The sequence below is a fragment of the Melanotaenia boesemani genome, chromosome 18 (genome assembly GCF_017639745.1).
Source record: "Melanotaenia boesemani isolate fMelBoe1 chromosome 18, fMelBoe1.pri, whole genome shotgun sequence".
Taxonomy (NCBI): Eukaryota; Metazoa; Chordata; class Actinopteri; order Atheriniformes; family Melanotaeniidae; genus Melanotaenia; species Melanotaenia boesemani.
The window spans coordinates 18,514,705-18,540,879 of record NC_055699.1 but is presented as its reverse complement, the minus strand read 5'-3'; the positions used below and the strand labels follow the sequence as shown (position 1 = coordinate 18,540,879).

The 26,175-nt window shown below is 44.4% G+C and overlaps 3 protein-coding genes across 4 annotated transcripts in view; 1 reads left to right on the top strand and 2 right to left on the bottom strand.

The window, feature by feature from the left end:
* LOC121628621 (V-set and immunoglobulin domain-containing protein 2-like) overlaps positions 1-14,923 on the top strand; it is a 38,989-nt gene extending 24,066 nt beyond the window's left edge. Inside the window, exons 2-4 of the mRNA XM_041967749.1 lie at positions 14,426-14,513; positions 14,616-14,652; positions 14,762-14,923. Of these exons, the coding sequence (XP_041823683.1) occupies positions 14,426-14,513; positions 14,616-14,652; positions 14,762-14,815 (179 nt within the window). The 3' untranslated portion in view covers positions 14,816-14,923. The remainder of the gene's footprint in view (positions 1-14,425; positions 14,514-14,615; positions 14,653-14,761) is intronic.
* LOC121628601 overlaps positions 1-26,175 on the bottom strand; it is a 285,114-nt gene that overhangs the window by 97,311 nt on the left and 161,628 nt on the right. The gene's annotated exons all lie outside the window — the stretch shown is intronic.
* The window catches only part of LOC121628609 (sialoadhesin-like), a 50,255-nt gene continuing 47,588 nt past the window's right edge, over positions 23,509-26,175 (bottom strand). Inside the window, exon 7 of the mRNA XM_041967734.1 lies at positions 23,509-24,672. Within this exon, the coding sequence (XP_041823668.1) occupies positions 24,433-24,672 (240 nt within the window). The 3' untranslated portion in view covers positions 23,509-24,432. The remainder of the gene's footprint in view (positions 24,673-26,175) is intronic.

The following is a 26,175-nucleotide window of genomic DNA, read 5'->3' as shown; positions in this document are numbered from 1 at the left end:
GAATGAACTACGGAGTCCAAAAAGAGCCAAAAATTGTCAATCATGCATCTTAATGCAGTCACTAACTTAGAATCGGGTGATGTTCTTCACATCACTGCAAACTTAATTCTCTGGCAGCATCTCTCTCTTTCTCTCTGGCGTTCAGACCAAATGTCCTAACTCTGGAAGAAGGCCATGTCTGGAGAGGATGGGTTGAAGAGGACTTGAAGTCCACTTAAAGCAGAGAGCAACGGAGGAAGACCAAGAAGGAAGGGAGCAGAACTAAACTCTTTGTTCTGAGTTTAAAAGTGTTAGTTTTGAAGACCCACCCCATGGAGGGATGTGTGACCATTATCTTGACCAATAACAGTCTTGTGGGCTGGTTTTGGGTCAGATAGCAGATCCAGAGGGGCTGGTCTGGTCATTTTGTAAAGACTTATCAAATTAAACATTTTGTGAATATATCTATATGTCCAAGTTATTAAAGCCTTAAATGAGACATCATTAAAATCCATCAGTGAATCATCGAAAAGACAAGAAAAATAGTAAAAAGGTTATATCTCACACAAACACAGTAATAAAGTTTCAGGTCACCAATTAATCAAGCTTGTTGATCAAACCTTGTACACAATGATAATGATCATATGCATGCGCATGGTATCAAGATAAAACACACACATATATATATATATATATATGTATCTATTTAAATGAACATTGTTGACTAGTAAAAGTATGATCTTTTACTTTTCACACAAAGTCTTTGTCTCCTCTTGCTGCTGGGACACAGAGAAACAGAGAAAGACACTTTATTACCCTCTGGAATGTTAAGATAAACGTTTCTTGGTGTGTCCAGGTGTCCTGTTAAAGGGGGTTTCTGCTTATCAGTTGAAGGAAAACACAAGTTTAGTAAGAAACAGTTTCAAAGTGGACATTGGGATGAAGAGTTGCATCTGGGATCCTTTGGTTGTTAACTAAAAAGCAAATTTATGTTGCAGAGGATTAAAGTTCAGAAATTTCCCAGGTCTCGTAAATAACCTAATGAAGTCCTTTCCAGTCCATGTTGGGGAGAGTCGACCTTTGTTGACCTGTGGAGCTGGAAACCAAGTCATAAATTTGAGTCAGACCCCCACTTTGGGAGTGAGACTGTTAGTCTGTAAGGAGAGAAAATCCTCAGAGATTGTTTAATTCAGTCACAATTAAACAAAGGTTCCAATCTTTATTTTGAAGACGAGGGAATCCGCTACATTATGTATAAAAAAACAAAAACTGCTGGACATATCAATAGCTGGTTCTGAAAACTGGCTCAGAACAAAGTTGGATTCTTCAGCATTTTTCAACACCAGAAAAAGTTCTTGTGATGTGACAAACATCCTGCCTTGTTCCAGTACCTAAAAAAAATCCCAACAATGATGATGGTGCCTGCTTTGTTTTTGGTGATATCAGTCTGGTTGATAACTCTACTTACAGAGGTGAAAAAGATGCTTTTACTGTTTTTATTTCCATGTTTTCATCGGCTTTGAGAACAACATAAATGATCTTTATCTGAAAGTAAATAAACAAACAGCTGTAATAAAGAGCTTTATTGTTAACCTGCTGTTTCCACTGTCTGGCGGAAAAAACCTGCTTAAAATAACTTCAGCATACATTATGTAGGGCATGTTTCTACTAATGACTGCTTTTTATTTTTACTTTATCTTCCTTTAACCAGGGTTACACATGTGTGAACATCACATTTTAGTTGTCTGTACCATAAAACTAAATTCTGTGTAACTGGAACTTGTTGTACACAATTGTGCAAACTTACTCTGCCAGCTCCTGGTGTCAGATAAGAACTTTTATTTAAAATTAGATATTTCTACATCAGGGATGGAAAAAGTTGGTCCTCGAGGGCTGCAAACCTGCAGGTTTTAGATGTTTCCTGCTGCAGCAAACCTGAATTAGATTAACTGGTCAACATGCTGGACAGAACTTGACAAACTGATAAAATATCATTACAACAGTTAGACAATCAATATGATGATGATCATGAATAATTTTCAGTTAATTTTAGCACCTGAATGTGATCTGCAGTTACACCACCAATAACTCCACTTTTTAACTTAAAATGTAATAATAGTTATCTTGTAGTTTTAATTAGGATGCTGCAGAAAGATGTTCATTACATTGCAGTCACATGAGAAGCTTGCAGAGCTGTTGCAGCAGCTTCCTCAAAGTTTTTAAATGTGCCCTCTTTCCCTTGATCAGATAATATTTTGACCAGTTTTATGAAGAGGTGCTATCAGTCTGTCTCCAACCATACTATAGAAAGCATGAAACCTTCATGTTTCCATTTTTGCACTTTTCTGATAGAGATCTGATTAAACTAAGAAAACAAATGAACATTGTTTCTCTTTTATCTTTAAATGTTCAGTCTGCTGTTCAACAGTCAGTCAGAAACAGTGAATCAGCTGCACAACAAACATCTTTTAAAATAATTCAGTCACAGATAAGATGCAACAAACAGATGACCTCCTCTTTCTCACGCTGGAAGCAGGAAGGATGAAGACGTCTAGAGTCAAACCAGTTTTTACATGACATTTGCTTTTAAACAGAGAGGCCGGTAGTTTGATGCTGATCCACTGAAATGAAAAAATCAGCTGATTTTTTTTTTTTTTTTTTTTTTTTTTTTTTTTTCACTTGTCTTGTCCAGCATCGTTGCAAACAGAATGATTGTCTGGCTGCTGTCTGGTGCTGGGCAATTTTACTCTATCAAGCAGGGATTTATACTACATGTATAAAGTCCCTCTTGATGACATGAAAAACTTTATTAAATCAGACTCTTAATGCTGGACTCGACCGGAGGGGACAGAGAGAGAGAGAGATAGAAAAGAAAGTAGAGAGAAGAGGGAGGGGAGAGAGAGGGACAGAAAGGGTGTGGGGAGTGCGGGTGGGGACTTAAAACATTATACAGAAAACCATGTAATCCATACTACTTGCAACATATATAGCTAAGATCATCCTGGCCAGTAGGTCATTACACAACTAGTTGATAATAGTAACAATAATAATAATCACAATAATAGTAATAATAATAATAGTAGTAGTAATAATAATAAGAGTAAGAGTAATAATAATAATAAGAACAGAAATAATAAAAAAAAAGAAAAAAAAAATATGATAATAGATATAAGTGAAACTGCTGTATTCAAGAACACGCGCAGAGAAACCTGTGTGGATATGCTGGAGAACTCGGCCACATGGCGACGCAAAGACTGTGTGGAGACGTTCAGGAAGGAGTGACCATGCAGAGTGATCATGCAGATGCCACCTCACTTGAACAGAGGCCAGAGTCAGGCCAGCGGTCCCGAGACCCAGGCCACCAGCCCCCCCGTAGGCTACAGATCCCGACCGGTCCACAGAGACGACCACTCGCCCGCCCAGGAAGGCAGCAGCAGGAGACCCCAGCAGGAGCCGCCCCGCGGACACAGGGCACCGGCCCCGGCAGGCCGAGGCCAGCAGTCCCCGACCCCCCCGGGCACCGGCCGCCCGGGACAGACGGGGCAGAGGGCCCGGGCCCAGGAGCGCAGGGACACCCCCCACCCCCTCAGGCCAAGGGCCAGCACGCCACCCGGGGGGACCCGGCCCGCCCAGACGGCCACCGCCAGAGGCCAGCCCCACACCCCAGCGCCCAGCCGCACACCCCGAGAACCAGTCCTGCCCCCCCCCCCAGACCAACACACACAAACACACACACTCTCCTTCCACTCCTCCATTCATCCTCCCACACATACACCATCCAACCCTTACATACTCTGTCCTCCCACACACACACACCATCCTTCCACCATCCATCCTTCCACACACACACCATCCTTCCACCATCCATCCTCCCACACACTCACCATCCTTCCACCATACACTCTCCCACACCTACCCCATCCTCCCACACACACATCATCCCTCCACCACTCATCCTCCCACACATACACCATCCTCCACCTTCACACCTCCCACACACACACACACACACCATCCTTCCACTACCCATCCTCCCACACATACATCATTCTCCTACACATACACCGTCCTCCCTCTCCTACACCAAACATCCACCTTCACGTACCCCATCCTCCCACACACACACACACCACCCCTCCATCACCCACTCTCCCAAACATACACCACTCCCCCACACACACACCATCCTCCCTCCCATACACCATCCATCCTCCTGCACACACACCATTCTTCCACCATCCATCCTCCCACACACTCCCCCTCCCTGCACCATACATTCTCCCACACATACCCCATCCTCCCCCACATACATCATCCCTCCACCATTCATCCTCCCACACCCACACCACCCCCCCTCCCACACACCACACATCCACCTCCACACACCCCACCCTCCCACACACACACACCATCCCTCCACCACCCATCCCCCCACACACACACCACTCCCCCCCCCCCCCCACATACACACACACACACAAACAAACACCATCCCCCCACCACCATCCTCCCGCCACCCCACGCCGCGGGGGGACAGCCCCAGCCAGGAGGCGAGGAGACACGAGCCAGGCCCCCACCCCCCCCACCCCGCCCCAGTCCCCCACTCCCCACCCCCAAAACAGCACCTTCCCCCCAGGGCCAGCAGCCAAACCCCCCGGGACAGCCCGCCCACGCCCCGGGCCAACGCGACAGGCCACCCGGCCCACCCCGCCCCCGGGCCATCCATGGAGACAGGGGCGCTTGAAGACCCCATCGCCCCTCCCTCCCCCACTAGTGAGGGAATATATTATGTGCTGTTTGCAATTAAAAAAAGAGGGTTAAAATTGGGGGGCAGTAACTGCATTGAGGAGGGGGTGGGGCCACCTGAGCAGTCCCACCCACCTGACCTCGCATGTTCCACCCCCCAAAACGTGTTTGTATGTTGCAAATGTTATTTGTGCTCAGTGACTAAGTGGAATTAAAAGCTGGGAGGCATGCTGCCGCTCGGCGAAGCAACGGGGCCACTATGATGACCCCCCCTGCCCCGCCCAGCGCAACAAGCACACCCCCCACGGCCCTACCTGTGTATGTAGTGAAGAGTGGGGAGGGGAGGGGTCAGGAGATGTAGGTCCAGAGGGGGGTAAGCCTCCCCCCTGGAAGACGACCCGCCAGTGGCTTAGGGCGCCCCCGTCCCCCGCCGGCCCCGAAGGGCGTCACAGGCCCAGAGCAGGCACCCCAACCCAGGCACGCCACGAACCCCCCCAGGGGCCAGCCACCAGCCCAAGGGGCCACTTTCCTCTTTCTGAGTGGGAGGGGGGCGAGGCGAAGGAAGGGAACCCCAGGCCCCCGCCCCCAACACCCAGCCAGGGCGCCCCCCAGAGGACACGTCCTAACCCCCTGCAAACGCACACACTCCCTTTTTTTTTTTTTTTTTTTTTCTCCCCAGCCACTCACACACACTCTCACACACCTCTATATACCAACACCTCAATACGTGCACATACCTCCACACACACACGTCACGCACATACCTATAAACACACACACCGGTGCCCACATACACACACACTCTCATACCCCTCCATACACATACACCACTACACACACACTCACATACATACCTGCATATACACACAAGCACCTCCATACATACTCACGCCTCCACCCACTCCTTCACTCCTCCACACACACCTCGACCTCCACGTGCACACACTCATATATACATACCTTCACACACACCCACATCCCACATAGACCTCCACACACACACCCGCACACTACTCACACACACACATACACGCACACACCCAGACCTTCATACACACCCACACACACATACGGCACACACGTCCCTCTACACCCACCCACACACCAGCATACCCACAGACACACACACACACACACCCACACACAAACACACCCCCACCCAGGTTCCGGGGCTGCGACCAAGCACCAGGGCACGGACCAACCCCCGGCACGGCACATCCGGACGGGCCCAGCCCCCCCCAGCAGCGGCAGACCCCCCACCCCCAGGAGCGGGGGGAGACCCGACGCCCCAGAGCCCGGGGCCCCCACCCGGCCCACCCCGGGCCCGACCGGCCACCCGGCCAGGGGCCGACGGACACCGACCCAGGCACCCCGGCAGCCACCCCCCCACCGCCACGAGGCAGCCCCACCCCGGGGCCCACCCAATGCCGCCCGCCCAGACCGGAACCCCCAGCCGACCCAGCAGCGGAGCAGCCTAGATCCCCACCCAGGAGACAACCGGAGACCTGAAGCCACCAGGGACCCCCCACCCACATCCGCCCCCATCCCAGCGAAGCCGCAATCCTCCACCTACATTAAGTGATGTAGCCAGTCACAGGGGACCAGAGGGAATGAAAGTCATCTGACTGGTTCCTGGAGGAGGCAGACATTGTCTCAATGCTGATGTGATCTAACAGGAGATTTCTAAACTGCTGGATAGACAAATTATTCTTATCTTTCCAGTTCACAAGAATAGTTTTCTTTGCGATGCATAAGACTGCGAGGACCAAGTTTATGGAGTGTATTCCTATGTTGGTGTCACCCAGGTCGCCCAGTAGGCAAAGTGTGGGGTTTGCAGGAAAACTAGTTTTAAACCATTTTGAGAGATCTTCACACACCTTAATCCAGAACCTTTGGACAGGTGTGCAGGACCACAGCGCATGGATGTAGCTATCAGAGGTGTTCTCAGAGCAGTGTGGGCAGATATCTGATGGTGAAAGGCCCATCCTGAACATCCTGTGTCCTGTATAATGAGTTCTATGGAGAATTTTGAATTGTATTAGTTGTATATTTGAATTCTGAGTCATTTTAAACGTGTTTAAACATATTTGCGACCATCTTTTCTGATCAAAGTTATTAGATAAATCATCTTCCCATTTTGAAGTCGGGAGAGATATCCTGTCTTCTAGCTTTGCAAGTAATCTATATATTTTTGATAATAATTTTGGAGTATTATGATTCAGGAATTCTGCTATTCTGACAGGAAGCTGCAAGTCTAACTGTACAGGGGTATACTTCTTACATATAATTGATTTTAGTTGGTGGTACTCTAAGAATTTATTGCTGTTGATTCCATACTGTGAGACAATTGTGTTGAAAGATACAAAGTTTCCATTTTCTATTATCTGTCCTAACTGTTGTATTCCTTTAGTCTTCCATTGAGTGAAGTTTATCATCTTTTTGTTCTGCAGGATGTCAGGGTTGTTCCAGATGGGTGTAAGTCTACATGGAAAGAGGGAAGATCTGGTTATCTTACAGAATTCCCACCAAGCCATTAAGGAAAAACGGATGTTAAGGCTTTTAAAGCACTTATATGGTTTAATGGTTGAGCTGATGAACGGCAGGTCAGAGATGACTAAGTCCTCACACAAAGCCTGCTCCACATCTAGCCACGGCTCATCCAGATAACTGGGTTTGAGCCACTTGGAGATGTACTGCAGCCTGTTAGCTATAAAGTAGTTATTAAAGTTTGGTAGGTCCAGTCCTCCTCTATCTTTAGTCTGCTGTAAGGTTTTAAGACTGATACGTGACGGCTTGTTTTTCCAAAGAAACTTGGATATGAAAGAGTCCAGAGATTTAAACCAACTGGTGGAGGGTTTAGTGGGTATCATTGAAAATAAATAATTAACTTTAGGTAGGATCATCATCTTAATGGTGGCAACTCTCCCCATTATTGAGATGGGTAAGCGCCTCCACCGTAAGAGATCATCTTCTATTGTTTTTAGTAGCTGAACATAGTTTAATTTTGTTAAATCTGATAATCTGGGGGAAATATTTATACCTAAATATCTAATGTTTCCTGTCTGTATTTTGATATTAGGGATGTTTTGTAGGTCACAGTTGATGGACATGGCTGTAGTCTTAGACCAGTTAATAGAATAATCAGATATTGATGAGAACTTATTAATAACCGTGATTGTCTGAGAGAGTGATGTTTGTGAGTTCTGAAGGAAGAGTAATACATCATCTGCATAAAGACTTATTTTATGTTCTATATTTTTGCCCTGGATTCCTTTAATTTCTATATTTTGTCTAATAGCAGCTGCTAACGGCTCTATGAAAATGGCAAAAAGTGAGGGGGAGAGTGGGCAGCCCTGTCTGGTGCCTCTCTGTAAGCGGAAGCTTGGAGAAGTTTGATCGTTGGTTTTCACACATGCATTTGGGTTATTATATAATATTTTAATCCACTCTATGAAAGAAGGTCCAAACCCAAATTTGTCTAGTGTTGCAAATAGAAACTTCCAGTTTACCCTGTCGAAGGCTTTTTCTGCATCTAGAGAAATGATTGTGGATTCTAGATTATGTAAAGTAGAGTAATCAATGAGGTTAATTAGTCTACGTGTGTTAGTAGATGAATGTCGACCTTTTATAAAACCTGTCTGGTCCGGATGTATTATAAGAGGGGTTATTTTTTCTATCCTTCTGGCAAGAGCTTTACTAATTATTTTCAGGTCTACATTTATTAAAGATATGGGACGGTAACTGGATGGAAGTGTGGGGTCTTTGCCTGGTTTTAGCAATAGTGTTATATTAGCTAAGTTCATATTTTGCGGTATTTTTTGTTTTTCCTGTATTTCTAACAACATATTATAAAATGTAGGAGCTAGCGTTGTCCAGAATTCCTTGTAAAATTCTGCTGAGTAACCATCTGGACCCGGGGCTTTATTGTTGGGCATATGTTGGAGAGCTTCGTGGAGTTCATCTACAGTAATAGGTGCATCTAAATTTATTTTATTTTCATTTTTTAGTTTTGGTAGATTAATGTTGTTTAAAAATTGTTCAATATGTTCATCTGTTGGATTAATCTGTGATTCATATAATGTTTTATAGAAGCTTCTAAACGTGTCATTTATCTTGTCTGGGTCATGGCTGATGTTTCCGTCTTGATCTTTAACAGAGGAGATTGTTGTTTTCTCCTTGTTTGTTTTTAGTTGATTTGCTAAAAACTTTCCAGATTTGTTACTGTGTTCAAAGTTCTCCAAGCGAAGTCTTTGCACTAAAAACTGTGTTTTTTTATCTATAATTTCTTTAAGCTGCAATTTAGTTTTCCTTATATTATTCATTGTGTGCTCTTCGGGGGAAATGCGGTAAGCCTCCTCCAATGATTTAATCCTGAGTTCTAATTCTAAAACTCTTGCTGTTTCCTTCTTCTTCTTATGTGAGGAGAAGGAAATTATTTTCCCTCGCATTACTGCTTTTCCTGCTTCCCATAGGAGACACGCTGAAGTTTCAGGCATGTCATTTTTTTCTATATAAATTGACCATTCTTTTTTAAAATAATCAATGAACTCAGGATCTTTCAATAAAGAGGTGTTGAATCTCCAGCTTTTACCAATCGGTTTATTATTTTTGTTTCTCAGAGTGAATGAAACTGGTGCGTGATCGCTAATGCTGATTGGATGTATCTGAGTCTCTGAAATGTCGCCCATTAGTGAGTTACTATTTAATATATAATCTATTCTAGAGAAGGAGTGGTGAACTGAAGAGAAGAAGGTGTATTCTCTTAGTTTAGGATGGTGAGAGCGCCAAGCATCGCAAAGACCAAAATCCTTCATGTACTGTTTGATAGTTTCTGACGACTGCCAGACTCGATGACTACCTGATGTGCTGCAGCGATCTTGTTCAGTCAAGACTACATTAAAATCACCAGCTAGCACTATTCTGTTATCTGAATAATTCTGGAGTGTAGCAAACAGGGAGTGGAAAAAGGAGGGATCATCTGCATTGGGGCCGTACACATTGGTAATACATAATTTGATATTACAAATAGATAATAAAGTTATCAGAAATCTGCCTTCCGGATCCGCTACTGTGCTATCTATGTCAAAATTTAGTCTCTTATTAATAAGAGTAGCTACTCCTCTTTGCCTAGAATTGTAACAAGCTGAGTAAACATGAGGAAACTGAGCTGTTTGAAGAAGGTCTATGGTTGAGTTTGTTAAATGAGTCTCTTGTAGTAAGACAATGTCAGCCTGCAGCTCCTGTAATTTATTAAAGATCTTCAACCTCTTCTCCCTGGAACCGGCTCCATGTACATTCCAACAGACGATTTTTAACATGGTTATTGTGAACGGTTTAATGCTTCATGCGTGTTACTGACGCGTGTGTCTTTGTGCGCCCCTCTTGCGTGTTCGCGCGTGTTTGCATGCAGCCTGATTGCGCGCGTTTGTCCGTATGTTAAATGTCCGTATATGTACCTTAATGCGTGTTCTCTCATACATAAAACGCGAGTGTTTATATTTATCATGTATGGTGCGGCTGTGCGTCCTGACGGTTTTTCGACCGGCCGCGTGCGCTGCTGATATTACGAGCTGGATTACAATTAACAGTGAAAGCGTGAAAGATAGTGAAAAGTGAGAAAAGTATTTGTGTGAAATATAAAAACAAAACAGAAAAAAATACATCGATCTAGGTGTCGAGGCTGTGGTGAGACGAGCAGTGTGTTCTACTGTCAGTGATCTATAATGGCGAGTTAAGAGTGATCATTTGGAGAGATTGACATACAGCACCTGGGATCAGAAGAGCCACGGAGTGACGTCCGGGTCGCGGTACAGTTGTCCATTAATAAACAGTTTATCCACCGCGATGACAGCGCGAGCGCCATTAGCCATAGATTTCCTTCTGATGGGAAACTGGACTCTCCGTCGGTCCAGAATCTCTCTCGGATATTGGTCGTTTACTCCGAAGTTGGTCCCCTTCAGTTCGCGGCCCTGGTTCTTCACCTGCTCCTTCTGTTTGAAGCTGACGAACTTCGCTACGATGGGTCTTGGTCTGCTGGACCCGGGTTTCCTCCCGCCGAGCCGATGGACTCTGTGAAAGGAGATGTTTTTCACCGTTTCCTCCGGGAGCTTCAGGTGGGTTTTGATGAAGTTTTTCACCGTGGTCTCGGGGTCCTCCTCCGTCTGCTCTGGAATCCCTGCAAATACCAGGTTCTCTCTCATGCTCCGCGCCTGCAGATCGATCACCGTTTCCTTAATCTTCTTATTTTCATCTGAGAGACGGGTCAAGCCCTCGGTGAGGGATTTTACTGTCTCTCTGAGACCGGCATTTTCTGCAGCCAGACTTTCCACCTGCTTCTGGCTGAATTCTAATGATTCACGTAGCGCCTGGAACTCTTTGTGGAGAATTTCTACCAGACTCAAACGCGCATCAAAACTACTGAGTTTCTTATCTATGGAGATCAGAACATCTGTTGAGTCGTTCCCCGGTGGTGAAATAGCTCCAGGTGAATCCTCATTTCGCTGTCTCTTGGACTTAGATGCGGTGGAGGGGGTGGAGGTGTTGTTTGGTTTCCCCATGACGATTCTGTCGTAACAACGATCTATAAAATCTGTCAGGCTGGCCAAATCCTCCCCGCTGTGCTCCAGAGTGTACCTTTTAAAGACACTATAGTCCTACTTTAAAGAATATTTTTTGATTAAGTTGGCACAAAATACAATCGAATGAAAGTAGAAATGTTTGGGCGCGCCTAGTTTGAATCTGCCGTCTCCCCCGGAACTACGTCACCTACAGCATTAGCGTCACTTACCTGCCACCAGCGACACCTACCTGCCTCTCCTCTTCAGAACAATGATCCTCATCAGCTGATTTTAAAACAACATTGTTTCTCTGTTTCAGCTGCTGATTCATTTGGTGAGAAAAGTTTTCTGTGCTTCATTTTTTATTCTTTAATTTAAAATTTTTGTGATTTTTTAACATTTTATGAATTCTACTACAAACTACAGACGTTCATTAGATGTTTAAACATCTTTTTCTTTAATTAAAACTGAAATTGAACAAGTTGCTTTTCCAGCTTGTCTTCAGTCTGAGAGATGAAGGAGTATTGTGGGAATTTTGTCATTGTCAACATGTTACTGAGTGTCTTCTTTCTTTCAGGTCAGATGTTTGTTCTTTTATTTAATTTGGAGACATAACTGGAATTATTTCCACTTTAAAATACTGATATTGTTTGAACTCTACTTGTAACATGCAGCAGCTGAGTTTGTGGATCATGAAGTTTCTCTTCTGGCAGATTTTACTCCACATTATGTTTATCATTAATTTGATTTTACAGGTGTTTTGGCTGATTGTGGGACGACATCACACCTCTTCATCACAACACCAAAGGAGATGGAAGCACTGAGTGGATCTTGTTTGCAAATCCCATGTAGCTTTACTCCATCAGGCAACAAGTTTGACAACCAGGCAGAGATCTTTGGAATTTGGATGAAAAATTAATTGAACTTGCGAAAGAAGAAAAATGTAATTTTCAACAGTAGTGAAACAGATAACGTCTATCCAATGGAAATTATTGGAAAACTGAATGAGAAAAACTGCACCACTCTGTTTTCTAATTTAACCACAAGTCATACAAACACATACTTCTTCAGAATTGAGAGCGAACCCTACAGAGCAATGTCTCGTTGTGATCATCTTCAAATAAAAGTTAAAGGTGAGAAAGTTTTCTATCCATCACTACAAAATGTTATTAATAAGAGGAGAAATAAAAGTTACAGCTTTGACTCCACCAACCCTCAGATATAAACTATAAAAGGATTATAAAGTGTGTGGTCACATGTTACAGAAATCAGTCGTAGAAACTTGTTTTACATTTTAAATTTCTTCTCATTCAGCATCGTCTGTATTATCTCACCATGATTTCACAACAACCGTATTTATTGTATGAACAGACTGTTCTGCAGAAGTTTGAGAGGAGGAAGTGCTGAGTCATGATATCTTTATTACCTTGCATAAAACAAGATGCTTATTGTTTTAGAATTTAAATAATCCTAATATTATTGTAACTTTGGTTATTTTTCACCTCCGGTGGATTTTAATAGAAAGAAACATGATGTGATAAAAGTGTCTTGACCTTCAGTAAATGTTGAGTTTCCTTCTTTACTGCAGCTGTTTTTAGTTGCTGCCTGTTTGAGAGTCAGTCCTCCCTCAGTTTATTTTGTAGTGAGTAAAAAGCAGCTGGAATGAAACAGGCTGAAATGTAGAACAAGTGTTTTTATTTAACAACATGTCTGTAACAGTAAATCATCATGTACGTCGGACATCTGACTCTCTCTGCTTTACCTTTCTTACACCACCACCTAGTGGTGAGGAGAAGCAATAGAAGAAAATATGACCCAGCTGAAAGAGTTCATCCTGCTACATTTATCTACAGCCACGTCATTCATTTTCTTTAACAGCCATACATGTCCATACCATCACACTGCCTCCCTCATGGTTAACACATGATGTGCTTTCAATCATGAGCTCTTCCTCCTCCATAACACATTATGAACTGATGTAAAACAATAAAGCTGAAAGTCAACTCTTCAGTCACATCTTGATAACCTTCATTTAAATCAAAAACAAACACTGATTTGCTTCTGTGTAATGTCTGTTATGAAAACCCAGATTCTCCTCAGAGACCCAGAATAGAAATCTCAGGTGATGTGAAGGACCTGAAGGAGAAGGAGTCTGTCACTATAACCTGCTCAGCTTTCACTCCCTGTCCACACTCCCCTCCTGAACTCACCTGGAATCTCCAACAAGACTCTCACAGACAAACAGAGGAAAACACAGATGGGACCTTTACAACTAAAATCCAGCAGAACATCACTCTGTCACACACACATGATGGATACACCATCACATGTTCTGCCAGATATCCTGTGGATGGAGGAAAATGTGTGAAGACATCAGAGACAGAAGAGGCTCTCAGTGTTTCATGTAAGTGATCCTGTCAGCACATCATGGTTCAGCTGCTTCTGATCAATAAAGTTCATGTGTGTCACATTTTCCTCAGATGCTCCTAAAGACACCTCAGCATCCATCAGTCCATCAGGTTTGGTGTCAGCAGGTAGCTGGGTGAACCTGAGCTGCTCCAGCAGAGCCAAGCCTCCCGTCAGCAGCTTCACCTGGTTCAAGATCAGCACAGAGGGACCCGTTAATGTGTCTGAGGGACGGTTTACACAGTTAACATCACCAACATGGCAGATATAGAAAGTTACTTCTGTGTGGCTGCAAATATTCTCGGGATTCAGACGTCATCATGGTTTCATTTGAAAAATGCAGAACTAAACTGATTCATGTCATGTTGTAGTTTTTCTTTTCTTATTATTTTTACATATTTGGGTTTTGTTATCATGTAAGTCATTAATTCAAAGTAGATTAAAAGATTCAACTATAACTGTTTAGTTAATTATTCTGAGGTGTGAGATCTCAGTCGTGTAAAAACATCTGAAAACATTTTAGCTGAGTCAGTTTAACTTTTGATGTTTCATGTTACACATTTAATTCAGTTTATGAAGAATTTCTTTACTAGTTTAGTTTGTGGTTTATTACATCAGAGTTTAATCAGGACATCAGTTTAGATTTGACTTGTCTGCAATCAGTAGGAATTAAAGTTAATGATGTTTTGAAGTAGAACATTTTCCACTAAGGAGAAGGTGACTCTGTCTCTTTACAGACATTCAGGAGTTTGGGGCTGTTGTCTACGTTACAGTGAAGATCCTGCTAATTGTAATGCTCTACAGTACAACCGCCATCTTTGAATGGTGAGACAAACTGTTCTATGATATGAGACTTTGCAGCTGGAAACCAGTTGGTCTCTTTTAAATGTCAGAGTTTAACATCTGTCTCATGTCTTTTTCTTTCAGCTGGATTAGATCAAGATTCTCCAACAAACCAGAGAAGGTAAGCTGCATATATAAACATGTATAAAGCTGCTGTTGGGAAACAGTTTGAGCTGCAATAAATTCCCTGCAGAGCACCAACACCTCTCTGTGCTGTTTCATTTCCACAGGACGTAGAAGAAGCAGATTATGTCAGCAGGGTGATCCACATTCAAGCTTCATGAGCCACAAAGAAGACGAGGAAGATGTCAAGTTCTCTGTTAGAGGAAGGATTTCTATTCTATCTTCTTTATTTCTGCCTGAACATGTGTTATGTGGTGAAATATGATATTTAAATCATTCTGAAATGTTATTTGTATTGTTCAGCTACACTGTGTGACCACAACATCATATAATGACAACAGGTGTGTTTGTATCACAACATGTCATAGATTCCCTTCACATGTCAGAGCTGATTGTTGGAAAATAACTTTGACTCTCTTTTGTTATATGGTCTCATTCAGACTAGTTTTTATTATATTTATATGAGTAAAATATCTTCTGATGGTCTGACATCATCCATCTTTGTCTCTGATGTACATATACAAATATTAAATATATGCAGGACTATATATAACATCTGTTTTCAGTGCTATGCTGTTCATCAGCTACATGTGTGAAAACACAATCATGTTTTTAATGTCAGTATTGTTATAAATGTAACATATAGAATGATTTATTATTGTGTATTTAACAGATTAATAAGTCACCTGATGACCTGATGATGCCACACATTGGTGAAATCTTCTTTTACAGGATATGAGCAGTAATAATAAAGATTATTTCTGTAACATCTCATGTGATATCTGATGCTTTGCTGCTGCTGTAGGTTGTTATTAGCAGCAGGTGGCAGTAAGGGACCGTCTCTAAAGTGTCTTGTGGATGCTTCTGTGGTGCTGCCATAAAGGATCCTCTTGTTGTTTATTTTATCTGATGTATGATGCACTCTTTGTCTGTGAGCTGTAACTTCCTGGTTTGATCAAATAACTCTGAAGAACATCTTTATTCTTATAAAACAAGCTGAAGTTTTATTTCAACTTGTGGTTTTATCCAAGAACAGGTCTCTACCAAAATGCATCATTTGTGTTAAAATTCTAGCTCATGAAAGCATAAAATCAAGCATGAATTTTTAGTAGTTGCATGAAAGGGCTCTTCCAGGAAGATAAGGTTGGAAACCACTGTTTTAAACTATGCTGACAACATTTATATGCATGCTTCATCCTCATTGCAAAATGTCTACAAGAACTCCCCTTTTTTAAAAACCAAGTTGAAATGATGAATGTCTTTTTATCAGAAGTCCATAAACTCCTCAAATCTTTACAACTTTGTTTGTGATTAAACTGAATGATTCCAGCTGATGTTTACACACACTATGTGATCATGTTGGACCAATAAATGCCAACGAGATCATCAGGTGCTTTCATAGGTCTTCATTATAGTGCAGTGAATAAATTAATTAAAATGGAAACAATGTGAGGTATTTACTAGTATTTGGCAATAAATCAACACTTTTCTGCCCCATGTAGAAGTTATACTTGTTAAAGTACTTCAAGTCAAAGTGTAAAAACTCTGGATAAAGAAGTGCAGTAAAGTGCAGTTCAGGTTAATTCTAACATCCTACAATAAACTTTTTGTTGGCTGCCAGAAGATGGTGCTATTAGCAGGATGTTGAAACATGCATCCTGCTGGATGAGCTCAAGTGTTTCTGACAGTAGACCAAGGAGTTGAGAGAGCCCACTGGAGTCTGGAGTCATTGCTGTGTTTGTGTTGGTGAAGACTCTTCATGATTGCTGTGACCCAGCGGCTGTGATTAGATGCTGAGTGACAGCAGGTGTGTTTCTACTTAAACCTCATGTAGAACAAACACTTTCTTCAGGTGTTCTCTGTGCAGGTACGGTGTGAATGTTTATTAATCTGATTACTCAGATATTTAACAGTTTCCTCTTGTCTGTGTGGATATGGCATGTGTTTCTATGCTGTAGGATGTGGCTAAATATTAAATGACAACCTCCTTCTGTGTTCTGCATTCAGGCCAGTAGCCAGACTCCCTTCCACAATTCTTTGAACAAGGACATTTCTGGAAGCATAGACATTTCCCAACTGGTCACTACATCTAGCATGTTCACATTTCACACCTTTTACTTTGAGAAAGTTACAAAAGTTCACTTTTACAGTTTTTCACTTTTAAACTGGTCTTAAATTCTATTTAAATACCTTTATGTGTTTATTAAGTTCATGATTAAACTGTAGAATTTTAGCTGATGTTTACATGCTGATACATTCATTTATAACTCCTATTAATATTTTTGTAAACAGCAACATAAGTACTTAAAGTGTCATGTAATTAGGAAGAAACCTAGGTAGCCGTGACATACCAGGATGGGAAGAAAAGAAAGGAAACTAGTTTGGTATCTATTCACACCCTTTGTGGCTATTAGAGAAAAATTAATCCTACAAACTGTATTTATTTACAGATGTAAAAATATAGCTCAAATTAAGCTTCATCTCTAGCAAAATTCTACTTTTACAGAGGTAATAATTACCTAATGGCACATTATGGCAGCTAATGGCACTTTTGATTTCAGCTTTTATCTTCTGCTAATGCTTCAACAAGCAAATTTCAGCATCTTCAGCATCTTGAAGTATGTTCAGCTCCCTCGAAGCATTTCAGTTCAAACATTCAGCATTAACGGATTCATACTGCTGTTCTGCAAGCACAGCATTTCTGTGTGAAGCTGGTTTGTTTTTACAACCTCAGGCTCGGATCAAGTACTATCCTGTTGCTGAATTAGTTTAAAGGCCGTTTCTACCAAAGGTGGAAAAACAACCAATTTCAACACCTCAAACAGAAGCATGCTGCCAAATGGGGGAAATGCTGCTCTGTATGAGATGTACAAGACAGCAGCAACCCACAAAGTCCTACTAAGAGACAACCAACATCGGGGGATCATTTTCATGGGGTATCATGTATAATGTGAAAGGGGACCAGTGGAAAGAGATCATGAATGCATTCACATTGGATACGATACCCACTTATAAGATGGAAAAGCTCGATTTACTCACAAGTTTTTGTTTATAACCTTTATTTATACTGTCACGGCTGGTGTGTGAGGATCCAAGGAGAAGGGAGCGCGTTGAAAAGTCAAAGAACACTTTATTGTCAGCTATACAGATGGTTATGGTGAGTTTGCTTGGAGGACGGGCTGGAGTGGGCAGACAGGGTTCTCGGTACGGCAGGCGAGATCCAGATCGGAAGCTTGAGGGAGAGAGAACAAACACAGGTAAGCTTTTGGTTTCACCACGATAGAGACTAGACTTGGGCTCGACTGGTTACCACAGAGAGTAGTATAATCCAGCGAAGACTGCATGTCCATCTGGGGTTTATATGTGGGATGAGTGATGAGCCTGATGTCCTCCAGCTGCGCTGTCCTGATAGCGGTGTCAAACGGTGTTCCAAATAAGGTCATCCGGAAGTATGAGATGTGAGGGAGCGTGGGCCATGACAGTGCCCCCCCCTCAAGGGGAGCCCCCAGGCGACCCACCAGCCCGGCGGCGGCGAAAATCCCGGACGAGGCCGGCGTCCAGGATGAAGGAACGGGGAACCCAGGAACGTTCCTCCGGCCCATACCCCTCCCAGTCCACCAGGTACTGCAGGCCACGACCCCGGCGGCGGACATCCAGGAGCCGGCGAACAGAAAAGGCCGGATCACCGTCCACGACCCGGGCGGGCGGAGGGGGCCTGGAAGGAGGGACCAAAGGACTGGAGGAGACAGGCTTCAGCTGAGAGACGTGGAAGACGGGGTGAACGCGCATGGACCGGGGTAGCCGCAGCTTGACCACAGCAGGATTCCGCACTTCCAGGACCTCAAAGGGGCCAAGGTATCGGGGGGTCAGCTTGCGGGACTCCGTCCGCAGGGGAATGTTCCTTGAGGACAGCCAGACCGTCTGCCCCGGACGGTACGGAGGCGCGGGAACCCGGCGCCTGTCAGCACCCCGGCAGTTCTTGTCAGCAGCCCGAACCAGGGCCGCCTTAGTCGTCCTCCACAGCCGGCGACACCGGCCCAGATGCCGCTGGACAGAGGGGACAGCGAGCTCCGCTTCCTGTTCCGGGAAGAGCGGAGGCTGGTAGCCCAGGGACGCCTCGAAGGGGGAGAGACCCGTGGCTGAGGAGACGTGAGAATTATGAGCGTATTCCACCCAACACAGGTGGCTGCTCCAGGCTGAGGGGTTGTCAGCAGCCACGCAGCGTAGGGCGGATTCCAATTCCTGGTTCAGGCGTTCTGCTTGGCCGTTGGTCTGAGGATGGAAACCTGAACTCAGACTGACGGAGGCCCCCAGCTCCGTACAGAACGCCTTCCAGACCCTAGACACGAACTGAGGTCCCCGGTCCGAGACGATGTCCGCAGGAATGCCATGAAGACGGAAGACCTGGTTGGACATGATCTTAGCGGTCTCCAAAGCCGAGGGCAGTTTGGGCAATGCCACAAAATGAGCGGCTTTGGAGAACCTGTCGATTATTGTCAGGATGGTAGTGTTACCTCGTGATGGCGGGAGACCGGTAACGAAGTCCAGTGCTATGTGTGACCAGGGCCTCCCAGGGATGGGGAGCGGACGCAGGAGCCCCGCGGGAGCCTGATGGGAGGTCTTCCCTCGAGCACAAACCGGACAGGCGGCCACGAATTCCCGGACGTCTCTTTCCAAGGTGGACCACCAGAAGCGCTGCCTGATGAGAGTAGCAGTGCGCGCTCGGCCGGAGTGACAGGCCACCCGGGATGAATGTCCCCACTGAAGCACCTGAGAGCGGACATTGTCAGGAACAAACAGTCGTTTTGGTGGGCCAGTACCTGGATCTGGATGAGTTCGTTGGGCCTCCCGGACATTTTGCTCAACTTCCCAGGTGACGGCGGCCACCACACAGGACGCAGGCAGGATGGTGTCAGAATCTGTGGACGGGCCCTCGGAGCTGAACTGCCGTGACAGTGCATCTGGTTTTATGTTCTTGGTGCCTGGTCTGTAGGTTAGAGAAAAGTTAAAGCATCCAAAGAATAATGCCCACCTGGCCTGCCGGGAGTTCAGCCGTTTGGCCGACTGGATGTACTCCAAGTTGCGGTGATCTGTCCACACGATGAATGGGTGAGCTGCTCCCTCCAGCCAATGACGCCATTCCTCCAACGCCAATTTTACGGCCAGCAGCTCGCGTTCGCCCACGTCGTAATTATGTTCTGCTGGGGAAAGGCGCCGGGAGAAGAAGGTGCAGGGGTGTAATTCGCCCGACTGTTCTGACCGCTGGGACAGGACTGCCCCCACCCCAGTATCGGAGGCATCCACCTCAACCACGAACTGCCGGGATGGGTCAGGCTGAGTGAGCACTGGAGCCGAGGCGAAACGCGCCTTCAACTCCCGAAAAGCGGAGTCCGCGCTCTCTGACCAGAGAAAGGGCGTTTTGGGGGACGTCAACCGTGTGAGCGGGGCTGCCACCAAACTGTAGTTTTTAATGAACCGGCGGTAAAAGTTCGCGAAGCCCAGAAAGCGCTGCAGTTGTTTCACGGAATCTGGTGTGGGCCAGTCCAGAACCGCTCGCGAAAACATAGCCCAGAAAGCTGACAGTGTCCGAGTGAAAATGACATTTTTCTGCCTTAACGTACAACTTATTCTCGAGGAGCCTCTGAAGCACCAAGCGGACGTGGTTCTTGTGTTCCGACAGGGTTTTTGAGTATATCAAAATGTCGTCGAGGTAGACAAACACAAACCGGTTAAGAAAATCTCGGAGTACGTCGTTGACGAGGGCTTGGAATACTGCAGGGGTGTTTGTGAGGCCAAAGGGCATGACCAGGTACTCGAAGTGGCCTAGCGGGGTCTTGAATACGGTCTTCCACTCGTCTCCCTCCTTAATGCGGACCAGATAATAAGCATTGCGGAGGTCAAGTTTAGTGAAAACCGTGGAGTCTAATAAGGCATCGAACGCAGAGTCGATCAGGGGAAGTGGGTATTTATTACTGTAAATGCTGTGACAGCTTTTGTCCACTAGATGTCACACTTTATCTCATTACTGTGCTAACATTAGCTCATGGTGACTTCCTGTTTACTTACCTTTAACCAGGATGCTATTCTGTAAGCTCAGAGAGACCAAGGGCTAGCGGACATGTTAACTATATTGTCAAGCAAGACTAAGTTTAACCAATCCCCTCCCATTCGGAGCTACGAGCGGGCAAAGTGGTTCGTACAATTATTTTGTAACCTTCATTTGTTGTTCTACACTCTGTATGTTTGTAAACTCGTTGTTTATTTCATGTTTTTAGTTCTACGGTGGTGACGGTCTGATGCTAGCAGTGCTAATCAGAAGCCAATAAAGAAAACCATCTGTATTTAAAGAACCGGAGTCCTCGCATGCTTCAATGGGCGGCATAATTACGAATGGTGATTTTGTTCAGACCCCGGTAATCAATGCAGGGCCGCAGAGATTTATCCTTCTTCGTGACGAAGAAAAATCCTGCGGCCAAAGGAGAGGAAGAATGTCTGATTATACCTGCATCAAGGGATTCCTGAATGTATTTCTCCATCGTTTCCCTTTCAGGTCTGGAGATATTATACAGTCTGCTGTTAGGAAGTGAGGACCCTGGCAGGAGGTCAATGGCACAGTCGTATGGTCTGTGGGGAGGCAGAGAGGAGGCTTTAAGCTTACTGAATACCTCGGTCAGGTCATGATATTCACTAGGAACTGCTGAAAAGTCTGGAGCTTCTGTTCCGCTGTTGTCTGCTTCTGTGGGGGGTCTGGCTGACCGTAGGCAGGATCGGTGGCACTCCTCGCTCCAGCCTGTAATGGTCCTGGAGGTCCAGTTAATGTGTGGGTTGTGGAGTGATAGCCAGGGATGACCGAGAACCAGCGGGGAGTCAGGTGCTGAAATCAGCTTAAATTCGATTAGTTCCGAGTGATTGCTGGAGAGTTTCAATTTTACAGGTGCGGTGGTGTGTGTTACCTGAGCGAGGGTTTGGCCATCCAAGGCTTTGGCTGTCATGGGTTGGGTCAACGGTATCAGGGGAATCTGGGCGTCCTCTGCCAGACGGACATCCAAAAAACTATCTTCTGCACCTGAGTCGATTAATGCCTGGACTGTGAGGGTCTGATCAGAGTAGGATATAGTTGCCGGGATCTGGGTCTTGGTCTGGGTCTGGCCCGTCAGAATCCCGACCTGAACTGACGGGCCTGGTATTTTGGCCGAACAGGACAGGTGGCTCGGAAATGTCCCACAACGCCACAATACAGGCATTCACCTGCTTGTAGCCGTCTCTGCCACTCTGTCGGGGTTAGATGTGTTCGTCCCACCTGCATCGGTTCGACGGCTGAAGCGGAGGAGAAATCCTGAGGTGGTTCGGGCGGAGCAACCAGGGTCTCCACAGGTGGTGGAGCCGACATGGGACTGCGGCGTTCTCGGTACCTCTCCCGGAGGCGATTGTCCAGACGGATGGCCAGGTCTATCAGGGCGTCCAAAGTCTCCGGGAGGTCCCGAGTTGCTAACTCGTCCTTCAGGGATCCTGTTAAACAATGCAAAAAATGATCCATTAATGCAGCTGTATTCCACCCAGAATCGGCGGCCAGAGTCCGAAACTCCACAGAAAACTCTGCCACGCTGTGGGTCCCCTGTCGTAGGGACATGAGACGTTTAGCCGCCTCGCGGCCCCGAACTGGTCCATCAAAAACTTTTACTAGCTCTGACGTGAAGGTTTGGTGGGACAGAGTGTGGAGGGGTGTGGTTTCCAGAAAAGCTTCCGCCCATGTTAGCGCTCTGGACGTGAGTAATCCTATGATATAGGATACCTTAGCTCGGTCGGAGGAATAGGTGAGTGGTTTCTGCTCGAAAATCAGGGCACACTGGAGAAGAAATCCCCGGCATTTTCCTAATTCTCCGGTGAAGGGTCTGGGATCCGGAATGTGCACCTCACGTGCTGGAGTGGGCGGAGGCGGCGTGGAGACAGGCTGTGCGGCTGTAGGAGCGGAGAGCTGAGAAGGTTGGTTAAACAGGGCTGACAATGACCTTGTGATATCATCTAACTGTTTTTGCAGGGCGAGTTGGCCCTCTCCAAGGGATCGGAGTACCTGAGAGTGTTGACCTAGCAGGTTTCCCTGTGATGACACGGCGTGATGTAGGTCGCTTCCTGATTCAGGTTTCCTGGCGGCTGATTTGGCTTGCTCCATTGGATCCATGTTGTGGCTGGATTATTCTGTCACGGCTGGTGTGTGAGGATCCAAGGAGAAGGGAGCGCGTTGAAAAGTCAAAGAACACTTTATTGTCAGCTATACAGATGGTTATGGTGAGTTTGCTTGGAGGACGGGCTGGAGCGGGCAGACAGGGTTCTCGGTACGGCAGGCGAGATCCAGATCGGAAGCTTGAGGGAGAGAGAACAAACACAGGTAAGCTTTTGGTTTCACCACGATAGAGACTAGACTTGGGCTCGACTGGTTACCACAGAGAGTAGTATAATCCAGCGAAGACTGCATGTCCATCTGGGGTTTATATGTGGGATGAGTGATGAGCCTGATGTCCTCCAGCTGCGCTGTCCTGATAGCGGTGTCAAGCGGTGTTCCAAATAAGGTCATCCGGAAGTATGAGATGTGAGGGAGCGTGGGCCATGACATATACAGGTACACACGCAGTTTATTTGTATAGCACATTTCATGTAATGAATAATTCAAAGTGCTTTACATAAAACAAAAGCAGTACAGATATTAAGAAATAGTAAAAGGCAGCAACATATAAGAATCACAATAAAATCATAAATTACATTAAAATGATTAAAAGCAAGATAAATTAAAAAGTTACCGTGCAGATTTAATGCATAAACACATGAGAAAAGAAATGTTTTTAACCTGGATATAAAAGTATCTACATTTGGTGAAAGTTTAATCTCCACTGGCAGTTTGTTCCACTTGTTTGCAGCATAACAGCTAAATGCTGCGTCTCCATGTTTAGTCTGGACTCTGGTCTGGACTAGTTGACAAGAAACTTTGGATCTAAGATCTTTGTATTGGAGTTGGTATTGGTGCTTCACTGATGATGGCTTTTTAATGTGGTTCCTAACTATGGGATGGGATGATACTTACAACTAATTTACAGCAGCTGTTCTGGAACCAAAAACCCAGCTCAGAGTAATTTAACCCAGAGTTTTTCTTTAGACTGAGAGATCCTTTCTAGGACAGGCCCCAGGTGTGAGGCGAATGAGGCATAAAGCAGAAATAGTAGGAATAAACTAAAATCAACTAGGTTGAAATACAGGAAGTAAAGCGACCTGAAAGACAGCATGAAAATCCAAAAACCAAGAGACAAGAATAAAACATAAACCTGAGAAATGTTTATAGAGCACATCTTCTCATGCTGTGTTTAGAAAAGCAAAAAACAGATATGAATATATACACATAAAAATACACATAAAATACTAAAACAGAAAGTTAATCGAGATATTTCAGATTTACTTTCAGATGGACTGAAATGGAAATCCTGTGGATTCTGTCCTCTGGAATCTATGGGGTTACAGATAATTCAGCTTTTTATCAGCACATACTGCCAATATTTGATAAAAAAACCTGTCATTTAATCAAGTACTTTTACACTGTAGTATTATTAGCTTTTCTAAATAAAGGATGTTTGACTACTTAAACCCAAACTGGACAATAATAAAATCCAAAGTGACAAAACTACTTGAACCGCTGTGTGAGAAACTTTGCAGCTTCTGTTGAACTGAAAGGAGTAAAAACATTAACTAACATAAAAAAGTAAAGGTGCGATATTTAATCACACACCAAGAGTCACTTTTTCTTTACTTGAGCGTAGAGATCCTCTGGTCCGTTCGTCATTCGTGTTGAGCTGTTTTCTTGTTTGGACACTTTGACCTGTGCGTACACCGTCTCCTGCTGCTGTCTGCTGTCCTGCACTGAGACGGAGGAAGCTTCAGGTCTCCGAGTCAAAAAGTTTATATCTTCATAATGGACTTTTTCCTCTGGTTTATTGGCTGGAATTTGAAGAGTAAGCTCTTCACCTGTTTGATTCTGAAAAAAAGGGTTGAACATCAAATGTAGTGAGAAGACACAGTGTTAAAAGAGGAAGATTCATATATTTAGATGTCTGAAGTTAATATCATCTTAAAACTCTAATGTAGCACTACCTTGTTACTTTGGACACTAAGTTCTGGAAAGTGTCCTTCAGCTAGTGGTTAAGACTAGTAGAACAATCATGCATGAGGACAAAAACTATGATGAAATATGTAAATGCTTTTGTAAATAAAATCAAGGTGAAACTATTTGTCAGAGGCGAGATCCAAACTGAGCTAATATAGTTGCATGAAAGAGAAGACAAAACATTTGACCTAACCTGGAAAGACAGTTCGGCTAGTTCTGATGTAATCCCATGAAATAAAAAATGTGAACACCTGGGAGAAAGACAAACGCTCACACATGGAGTCATTTCACATTTTTGTAAAGTAAAACGTAAATGCTTTGTAAACTGTGGAGCAAATGTCACTGGTGCAAACACATTTGAAGCAACATTTGTGTGCTGGCCGTCCTAAAATCTATGCAAAACTAAGTATGCTAAAGCTAACGCTTAATCATGAGCTACAGCTGCTTTTCCAAAGCTGTCAATTAAGGCCAAATACATACATGAAGCTTTATCTCTCGCTTGTGTACGCAAAAGCTCTGTTGAAGCATTTAGTTACCGGAAGATTCCACTAGCGGGCCAGATTAGAGAATTTGTACCAGATGAAGTTACTGAATTTGTAGGATGTAAACAAGATATTAAACATGGCGGTTAGTATTTGGTTCATTTTGATATGACAGAGAAAAATGACAGCATTGGTTTTGTAGATGGTATAAGACTGTTAAAGCAAGCCTGTCGTGTCTTAGAAACTTTCCATCATTTACTACAATCAACCATGTGATCTCACTTCCAGTGTAATTAGTCCAGATAGTAGTAGTATTAATATGAGGAAGCACACACACACAGTCGGGGAAACAAAAAAAACAAAAAACTGAAACAGACATGATAATCTCATCTACTCACAATTTAAGACAAGTATATTTTTAACCCAACATCCACAGTTGTCATGTCAACGTTACTAATGAGAGAAATACATTAACTATTAATCTCACGTGACAATCAATAACTGATTGGGTCATTTTAGGAAACTGAGGTGGAAACTTAGTTTCTTTAGATTAGAAGAGGTTATTATTCTTATTCACAGTCCAGAAAGTTCCAGAAAAAGGCTGCATGAGGCCATATTTCTGCCATGGGAGTTCACACATGTTATTGTGAAAGAGGTGTACGTTCCCCCTTCTGCTAATGCAGACATAGCCTCAGACACCCTGCTCACGGTCACCAGCAGGCTGCAGACACAGCACCCACAGGCTCTCTTCCTCTTCTCTGGTGACTTCAATCATGTCTCTCCATCATCTGATCTGCCAACATACACACAGTACATCACCTGTGCCACCAGAGACAATAAAATACTGGACTTATTTTATGCCAACACCAAGGAGGCATATTGTGCATCCCTT